Raw genomic sequence first — 9,380 nt, forward strand, 5'->3', positions numbered from 1 at the left:
CTTTGTGAGACCACACCTCACCTTAAATAACTGTGTTATGCACTTAGGCTGAAAAGGAACAGCCTAATAGAAACACTAATAGAACACTAATAGACAAAATTATAAATCCTACTCAGTGATACCCTGATACATAGGCCAGGGTAGGCCGACCCCTTTCCTGAGGTTCCCCGTGGGCTCTGCTCAGAGGTGTAGGATTGTGACCCACTCCATTTCAGCACTTGCAATGGCCCTTGTGTTGCATTTCCTCAAGTGTGAGTTGCCCTCACTGTTAATAGATGTTAGGCGGTGGGGGGGAATGGTTTGGGAAACTTACTTTAGTTAAATTAAACGTGTTTTCTTGGAGCCTTTAATTGCTAATATATGCTGTGATTCTCGCAGAGAGAGATGATACGCAGTATGTTTTGGACCAGTGTCTTGTCAGTCAGCTTCCTGCAGGACCCCGGTGCTTTAGAGCACACTTTGGGAAATGTAACCTTAGAAGCCTTGCTTTTTTCACTTTGTGTCTCTGGCAAATCCTGACAAGATCTAGCTAAACGACTGCAGACCCAAGGTGGAGGAAGGCCTCCCAGGTGAGGCTGGGTCCTCAGTGTATCCAAACTCAGCCTGTGCTCTTTCTCTGCTGTCAGTCGTGGGGCTTGTCTGTTTGCGTTTTGCTTGCTGCGTGTGCATGCACAGGGCACCATAGCGGTGATGATATTCCTGGATGAGGGAACAGCATCAGAGTGTGAAATGACAGTGGGTTTTGTGTGGTTGGAGGTCATGCTTGGACATGGAAAGTAATGAGGCCGTGAAACCGTACAGGAGCAAGTCCTGAGGGCCTCACCTGCCGCATGCAGGAGTGTGGATCTCTGTAACAGAACCACCTACCCTTCCCAGCAGGTTACCTTAAGAACTGCTAATGAGTAAAAACTGTGCAGACGCTTAGGAGGCTAGGAGTGACACTTCAGCATTTTGCAGGTGCCATAGCGGTCACGGGCTTCCTGCCGTCCCAGCGTGCTGCTTGTGGAACCTGTCCTGAGCACAGGCAGCACGCGGGAGCCCAGCAGATTCTTCTTGAGTTGAACGTACTATAGGGGCTAATAAGGGAGGACACTCCCCCTCCCAGCTCCCTGCACGTCTGCAGTTTTTGAGGGCATGTTTTAGATGCTTCTGGAAGCGGACTAAAGACTAACAGAATGTAACTCAAAGAGCTGGAGATACATGTTTAATGAGATTTTAAGATCTCGTGTAAGGCTTGATTAAAGAGGTAAAAGTGGGGCTACTCTGTCTCCTAATAACATGTTAATTGTTTTTTAATTAAATAGTACTAAAAATATACAAGTATTTCCTGTGATCCAAATCTCTTGGCTTCCTGACTTTGAACTTGGTGAGTAATGAGGGTTTGAAAACTTATCAGAATCTTTAGATTCTGGGTTTGGATTTGGATAGCAAGGAATATTTATATTAGAAAACCCAAGGAAGACCATATTCACGTTTTCTTTTGCAGAGGGGATGACGGTGCCTTCGATGGTTGGGTAGGTGTCTTGCCATGAAGAAATGGCAAGATGGTGATTTAATGAAGGTCACAGAGCAGGTCATAATAAGGACTGGACTAGGAAAAACGGGATTCTTCTGGGATAGGAATCTTGCCACAAGGCCTTCATGTACCCTAAGAAATTAGGGTCTGTCACCACTTTGTCATAGTGCTCAGCAAAATGACCAGGAGATCCCAGGAGTCACTTAGTAGTTATGGGAGCCTTGATGAAATGTGCAGGAAACCTCAAGGACTTGATATGCAGGACATTTGCAAGAGTAGGGGCGCATATGTTTGTGATCCCTTTGACATAAAAACCCTACATGGTAGGAAGATTTAAATTTAATTCTAGAATTTTTAAGTCCATCAGTTTTATTTTGAAGAAATAACTTCTGGCCTCAGTTCATGGTTTTTTTAATATCCCCATTGTGCCTCTGTGAATAGTTGTCTTGGCTTGATTATTTGCTACTTATTTTATCTTTTAAATATTTATTTATTTTGAGAGAGAGAGGGCAAGTGAATGAGCATGTGTGTCAGTGCAGGAGGGGCAGAGAGAGAGGGAGACACAGAATCCTAAGCAGGCTCCATGCTGTCAGTGCAGAGCTCCAATGTGGGGCTTGAGCTCACAAACCATGAGATCATGACCTGAGCTGAAATCAAGAGTCGCTTGATTTCAGACGCTTAACTGACTGAGCCACCCAGGACCCCCTATCTGCTACATATCTTAAACCCTCTTTCACAGGAAAGTATTCATTTGGGTGATGAGGGGCAGGGAGGAAATGTAGGGTATGTGAGGTTGGAGAGAGAGAGAGAGACGAGCCCATGTCTGCAGGCGTGCATCTTCCCATCGTGGCCCTGTAAGCGAGGGTCGCTGCGGGGCCGTGCGCCAGGCTCCGTGGTAGACAGCTGGGGGCAGGAGCACGTGGGCAGTGCTGTCCACTTGGATCTGTGGGATTTGAGTTTTCTTTTCAACCAGTTATATTTGAGCAGTTAATGGATGGCTGATTTTTATCGTTGTGCACAGCATAATAATTTTGTGATGTTTATTCTTAGGTGGGTTTGCGGAGTTCTCCCGTTGTTTCCCTGGCCTCTGTGAAGGAAAATCTGCTATTGTCCCTACCTGCATTTCTCAGCCTTGCCTACCTGTTGCCAACATTGGGCCAACCCGAATTCTTCCCAACCTTTATCTTGGCTGCCAGCGAGATGTCCTCGACAAGGTGGGTACTTTGAAGATATCCTTCATTGCAGGGATTCTTTTTAGCAGCGGGAGAAACCGCCACGATTGCCTGTCAGCTGTCACTTAGAACACATTCTGCTTCCAGAAAGGAAGTACACCATCCTCGGCATGACTCCCTGTGGGCCCTGCGTTATCTTCTGCAGGGCTGTTGTGTTTGCTGTTACTGATTGCCATCAGAAACCCAAGCTGTTGTCGTATTTGCTTGTTCCTTGAAGGACCAGGACACCTGGAATAGGACAGGACTTGTCAGAAGTGTAGCCTGGTTTTCTTGGGGGTAGTAGTTGTTCTGCTGTGCTCGTTGGGCATGTTCGGGAAGGCTGATATTTCCTAGATTATTTCACATTTGTGAATGCATTTATTTATCGAGGCATGCTAAAGAGGGTCTCGGGTTGGGCTTGGATTGAGGAAGGGCCCGTGGCTGGAGGACTGGGGGTGAGAGTAAGGGTGAGAAGAAGGGCTAAGGGCACGCGCTGCGGGCTGCGCGTTGGTGGCTCACCAGAGCAGTTTTGCTGAGAAAAAAGAGGGAAGAGCACAGACTTGCTGAAAAGGACGCGGGCCATACCGAACACGGTGTCCCTAACAGAGGAACCCCCAGTGATGGAGGCCACTGTGTTCAGTGGTACAGAGGTGAGAGCAGTAGAAGTCAAGTCTGTCTGCCCGCACCGCACAAATGCTCTTAACCAGCAGTGCCAGGAGGCCGTGCCATAACTGCCCAGAAAAGAGGATTTTGTCTAAAAAAGCAAGCAAAGATCTTAATTTACCTGTTGATGACTTACAGGTGCAGAGGAGGGGCAGAAAGAGAGGGAGAGAGAGGATCCCAAGTAGGCTTTGCACTGTCTGTGCAGAGCCCATTGCGGGGCTCAGTCTCATAAACCGTGAGATCATGACCTGAGCCACAATCAAGAGTTGGATGCTTAACTGACTGAGCCACCCAGGCACCCCACAGGTGCTACTTACTTGTAAAGCAGGGAGGTACCTTAACATTTTCTCCTTGAGTAATTGAAAGACTTGGGCTGACCATAAAACTAGCTTCCAGATTGGCTGGCGTTAGCATGTGAAGAGTAAAAATACCCTGTGATGGGGCAGCAGTGAGGGATTCTTTCATTTTCTCTTTTTTGTTTTTTTAAAACTGCCGCCTCTATAAAATACTGCCTTGACATTGTTATTAATATCTCTGCTTTTACTCTGAGAGATTTGAAATTTGATAGTTTATACTTTTATTGAGCTTTTCTGGTGGGTCACAGTTCCTTTGAACATATGATTATTACTAATTCTCTTTTAGAGATAAGCAAACTATGTCACAGAAAGCAAAATTAATTTCCTAAAGTCACATGCATCCCTTGGGGTAAAGCTTGAAGATGTTTTAGTTAATCCTCAATCAGAAAATGAAATGAAATTCCTAGTTAAGGATCCGGTTCCAGTTTACCCCCAGTTAACACAAACAAAAAACCATAACCAGTCAGCAGGTGATTTTACAAATAATTGTGTTACAGATCCTTGTTGTTACTTTTGACACTGAGTTAAGTCGCACATTCCTTTTTCTAAGTACTGTTTCCAGGTTTAACAAATGTGTCCATTAACAACTCTAGTGGTGAAAATGGACCCTGAAGTTGAAGACGTGGGGAGGGAATGGTCTTTTCCTCCAGCTGGTTTCTCAGGGAATACTGAACAGGCTGAGCAGGACACGTACACAGAAGTATTGGGAGGAGGTGGCTGTAGGCAAGAAAGGAATTTATGGAAGTTCATGGGGAAAATAACCCAGGCAAGGAGGTCTTGTGGATGACTGTCAGGTACTTATTTACAACAGATGTGTAGACCAGAGGATGGTGAGAAGTAAGCATGCTTTGAAAATGCTGCTCAGGAATCCCAGAGTGACCTCTGGATTCATTGTTAAGAAGAGTCCTAATGCTGACGGGGATTTTAGAGATCTTGCATTCGGCCTCCTTTCCTTGGTCAGTGAGGAAGCTGATATTTCCAGAAATATTAAGTGAATTCCACAGCACTCAGCAGATGAGTTTTGGGACCAGATGTGGCTCTGTTTAACAGATAGCTTGAACTGATCTTTCTGCTCAGCTCTCTGATTTAAACTTTACAGAAGAAATAATAGGCTTCTTCTCTTCCCGAAGATCTCCAAAGATGAAGATTTTGTAATCTTTCCTAATGATACATACCTTTTTATTAGAATTTACAAGCTGAAGTTTTTAAAAATATCAGTGATAAGAACACTAATTATATTAGATTTCTTTTAGATCAAGTGACATCAAAATATTTTAAAAGCATGGCACAGAAATTTTATTAGAATCACAGTTACCATTTAAAATGCTAGGCTCTTTGGGGCGCCTGGGTGGCTTAGTCANTGCTAGGCTCTTTATTTATATTACTGCATTTAACCCTCATAATAGGATGAGGACATAGGTTGGCTCTGAGTTGTCACTTAAGATTTTGTGGTTGGGAAGTCATGGACTTCAAAGCTGGTCAGTGGCAGAAATCATCCTCAAACTCAAGCTACTGTTCTGACTTTAAGTCTTGTCTTCATATAACACCAGACATCTCCCCCGTCTGGAAGCTAGAACTCTCTAGAACAGGCTGTTATGAAGGACTGACAAATCTAAATAGCTTACTGAATCACTGCTGAGATTTTCTTTCCCTAGTTTACCTACAGCACACTCTATACCAGTACTGTCCACTAGAAAGGTAATACAAGTCATACACTTAACTTAAAATGTTTCAATAGCCTTACTTAAAAAGGTAAAAAAGAATAGGTGAAATTAATTTTGATAACCTTTTGTTTATCACAGTATATCTAGAATATTATCATTTCAATGTGCAATCAGTGTAGAAAAAGTATTGCTATTTTATATATTTTTTGTACTAAGTGTTTAAAATCTGGCGTATTTTTTATAATCATTACCCATCTCAGTGTGGCACAGTTCAGGTGCCCAGTGGCCTCATGTGGCTTGTGGCTACCACAGTGGATAGTGTAGGTCAATACTTCCAACATGTTTTAATTTTACTCAGGTTTCCAAGGCATAGCTCTTCCGTAAAAGACCATCAGAAGTCACTGGTAGCAAAAAGAATACTTTCAGTTTCTTTCCCCCTCATAACCATACTTTTGTTTCTCACAGTCTGTTCTTTTATTCTCGAGTCTTTATACAAGAGTTGGAACAGGAATAGCTTATTGTACTAAAAGTAGTTTGCCGGTGCCCAGTTCACATCTGAACTGAGTGGGATTTACGCAAGAATCTCTAGTTACTGTTGAAAGACCACAGTTCTTGATTGTTTTCTGCCTTATCGCTTAACATTTCCAGTAGAGACTTTAGTTTCACACTTAAATGCACGAAACGTATGATGGGATCACCCGTTGCTTGCCAGTGGTCATGAAGCCAGAGCTGTATCTGCGGCAAGTTAGCGGTTCTGCTGCCCCCTCGCCCCCAACTGGATGGTGTGCTGTCGGCACTCTTGGAACAAACAAGGTTGCTTTTCTTGTGCCGCCCAGCTGTGCTGCCTGCCTCTGGGATGACCGCCACTTTCTCTGCTGTCTCATCAGAGCTAGCAGCCTAGACACAGAACACTGCCTTCGGGGTTTCCATAGGATCTAGGAAGGCAAAAGGTCAAAATTATCGGTAAAAATACACCATACGGTGCGCAAATTGGGTAGAGAAAACCAGTTCATTCCACGGTGATGTACAGGACGAGGTGAGTGACCGCAGGGCCCCCGCTACCGAGGCAGCCTGGGGTGACGGTTGAGAGCTGGCCTTGGAGGTGGGCTCTTTGGCTTTCCAGGTCTCTACCTTACCAGCCATATCACTTTAGCTAAGTTGCTGAATCTCGGTTTCTTCACCTATGGATTGTCACAATTCCTGCCTTCTAGTGTTCACGTGAGGTCCAAATGGAAGGATGTATGCCAAGCACCAAGGACGGTCCCTGGTTCGCAGGGCCCCTGGCCCGTGTCCTCAAGGGGAGGGTATACCAGAGGCTAGGGTGAGTGGTAGGCACAGCGGGCGTGCTTGATCGAGGAAGGTTGGATGGGGGACGTAGGACTTAAGGTCAGGCATGAAGGCAGAAGGGGCAGCAAATGCAAACATACTTATTTGACTTGACTCCAGGAGGGAAAGTGACCCTCCCGCTATCTGGAACTGCGGCGCCTGCCTGTGGTGGTGCCGTGCGGCCTTCCTCCTGGTCTGGCTGCCCTGGGAAACGTGGCCCGCAGGGCGGTTCTAGCAAGGCCGAGTGGCCGTCCGTGCCCCACTTACTACTGCACAGTCTGCATGAACACGTGATAGGGCTCCTACTTAGAAGTTAGTCCCAACTACAGGGCAGAGTTTATTTCATACTTTAGGAGAGAGAAACTTTTAGAGGGAAAAAAAAATTGTGAATGGAAATCATAATTAATAATAAAACAATGAAATAAAGATTTATTTTTGACTCAAAAATGTTATTTTCGAAAGCTTTCTTAATTGTGTGTTGAAGCAAGAACCCATCTATCACCGCACATAGTTACAATTCTTTTTTCTTGTGGTGAGAACTTTTAAGATCTACTCTCTTCGCAACTTTCACATATATGATACAGGATTATTTACTACAGCCACCGTGCTGTGCATGAACATTACATCCCTATGAATTATTTATTACTGGAAGTTTCTGAAGTTTCTCCCTTCTGACCACCTTCACCCACACATGCCTGTATGTTCTCTGTGTCTCTGAGTAGACTAGATTCCTTTAGATTCCACATTTAAGAGAGCTCACATAGTATTTGTCTTTCTCTGACTTATTTCATTTGGCATAGTGTCCTCATAATGTTGTCATAAATGGCAAGATTTCATTCTTTTTTTTAATGGCTGAATAATCCTGCATCATTTACATGTACCACATCATTGTCCGTTCATCGATCTATGGGACAATTCCCTATATCTTGACTGTTGTAAATAATGCTGCAGTGAACATGGGGGTGCAGATATCTCTTCAAGTTAGTGTTTTCATTCCTTTCAGGTATATACCCAGAAGTAGAATTTTTGGATCATATGGCAATTTTATTTCTGAGTTTTTGAAGAATGTCCATACCGTTTTCCATAGTATCTGTCCATTTACATTCTGAATACAAGCTGTTTTTAAAATAAGATACAGTGTAAGGGAAGTAACATTTAATGAGACTCTCATATTATGTGCCATTTATTTTGTCCTCATAATAGCTCTACCAGATGTACATCATTAGTCCTACGTTACAGGTGAGGAAACGGAAGCTGAGTGGGGTTAGATGGCCTGCCCAAGGTTGTTGAGGTGACGAGCGGTAATGTGCTAGGTTGTGCTTTGGGTTTTCTGGGGCCGGTACCCATATACTCTTCATTCTTCCTGCCACATGGAGTTCATCCATGCAGCAGAGGGGGAAGTGGAGCACACAGGGAGCTCCCTGTGGTGTTAGAAGGGTAAGTGTAGCTAGAGGAAATTTATAAAAATTTGCTTCTGATTGTTTCACAGTTTTCAGTGTCCTAGGAAACAAGATCCTCCATCAGCTGAGAGTGAGGAGAAAAGGGTACATGCAGAGAATTTGAAGAAAAGGGGAAATGGGTGGAATGGCATGTAGGAGAGAGGGAACCTGAATGGACTTGGGAAATAAAACGATTGCTGAGGAGCATGAATTGGGATTGAGATCGAGCAGCATTGCGGAGTGATTTTCTCTGGCTGTGTTCAGCTGCATGGGCGGAGACGCAGACCAGAAGGAGAGTTAGATTTACCCAGGGCTGTAATCCTGCTGGGTGAGTGTGAAGAAGCCATAGTGGGACACAGGAATTGAGGGTGGAGGCAAGGGCATAATTTATAATGACTGACCACAGAATTTCACTTGGGCAAGGGAGGCAGGCAGATACCATGAGGATGAAGGACAGAAAACGAGGTAGAGTCGGCGAAGTGTAGATCCAGGGGAACAGAAGGATTCCGGGAGTGGTGGGGTGAGAGAACGAGTGAGCTGGGAGGAAGAGGAGGAAGGGTCTGAGAGTAGGGGGTGTGAGGTCAAGATGAGGGACAGCAGGCTATGGTTGTTGGTAATGACCGGGACTGACCGGGTCTCATTTGTGATTGGTCAAGGTGAGAAGTTCCAGGAACTGAGAGACCAAGGTGTCAGAAGGGTAATTGAAGTCAGAAAAGATTATTTTGCCAGTAGAAAGCATGTGTTCACAGACTTAGCACAAAGTTGAGCTAAATATTAAACAGCATAACATGAGTGCCCCTGGAAGCTTACAAACTGTGATGCTTAATCATGGGGCAGAGAAATATTCAGTTGTGTAAAACAAAACTGAGCAAATGCCATAAGTATCTCTTTAGAATGTAGTAAGAAGTCCTTGACATTCATGTGTGAATGAGAGCAGTCATTCTATAAAACAGACCCGTTCTTCCTAATCATAGTTCCAGCACTGTCGTCAAAAACATTGACGTAAGATGCCCTCGCAGCCACTTACGTGTACGTTTGCAAAAACAGCCAGGAGAGCAAGTTCACAGTAGGTCTAGCTGCACGAACCGTCAGACCTCAGAGATTCACCCACCTCTCAACCCAAGGCCCAGCAGGTGCCCACCTGCCTTCCTGGAGCAGGAGGCGCCTGCTTCCACTGCCTGGATGGTGGGCTTACGGGGGGACGG

The 9,380-nt window shown here is 44.7% G+C and overlaps 1 protein-coding gene across 1 annotated transcript in view; it reads left to right on the top strand.

Annotated features, from left to right (window-relative positions):
* The window catches only part of DUSP16 (dual specificity phosphatase 16), a 101,213-nt gene that overhangs the window by 73,996 nt on the left and 17,837 nt on the right, over positions 1 to 9,380 (top strand). Inside the window, exon 6 of the mRNA XM_077756415.1 lies at positions 2,567 to 2,730. Coding sequence (XP_077612541.1) covers positions 2,567 to 2,730 — 164 coding nt within the window. The remainder of the gene's footprint in view (positions 1 to 2,566; positions 2,731 to 9,380) is intronic.

Source organism: Crocuta crocuta, unplaced genomic scaffold, assembly GCF_008692635.1.
Source record: "Crocuta crocuta isolate KB4526 unplaced genomic scaffold, BGI_CrCroc_1.0 scaffold262, whole genome shotgun sequence".
Lineage (NCBI taxonomy): Eukaryota > Metazoa > Chordata > Mammalia > Carnivora > Hyaenidae > Crocuta > Crocuta crocuta.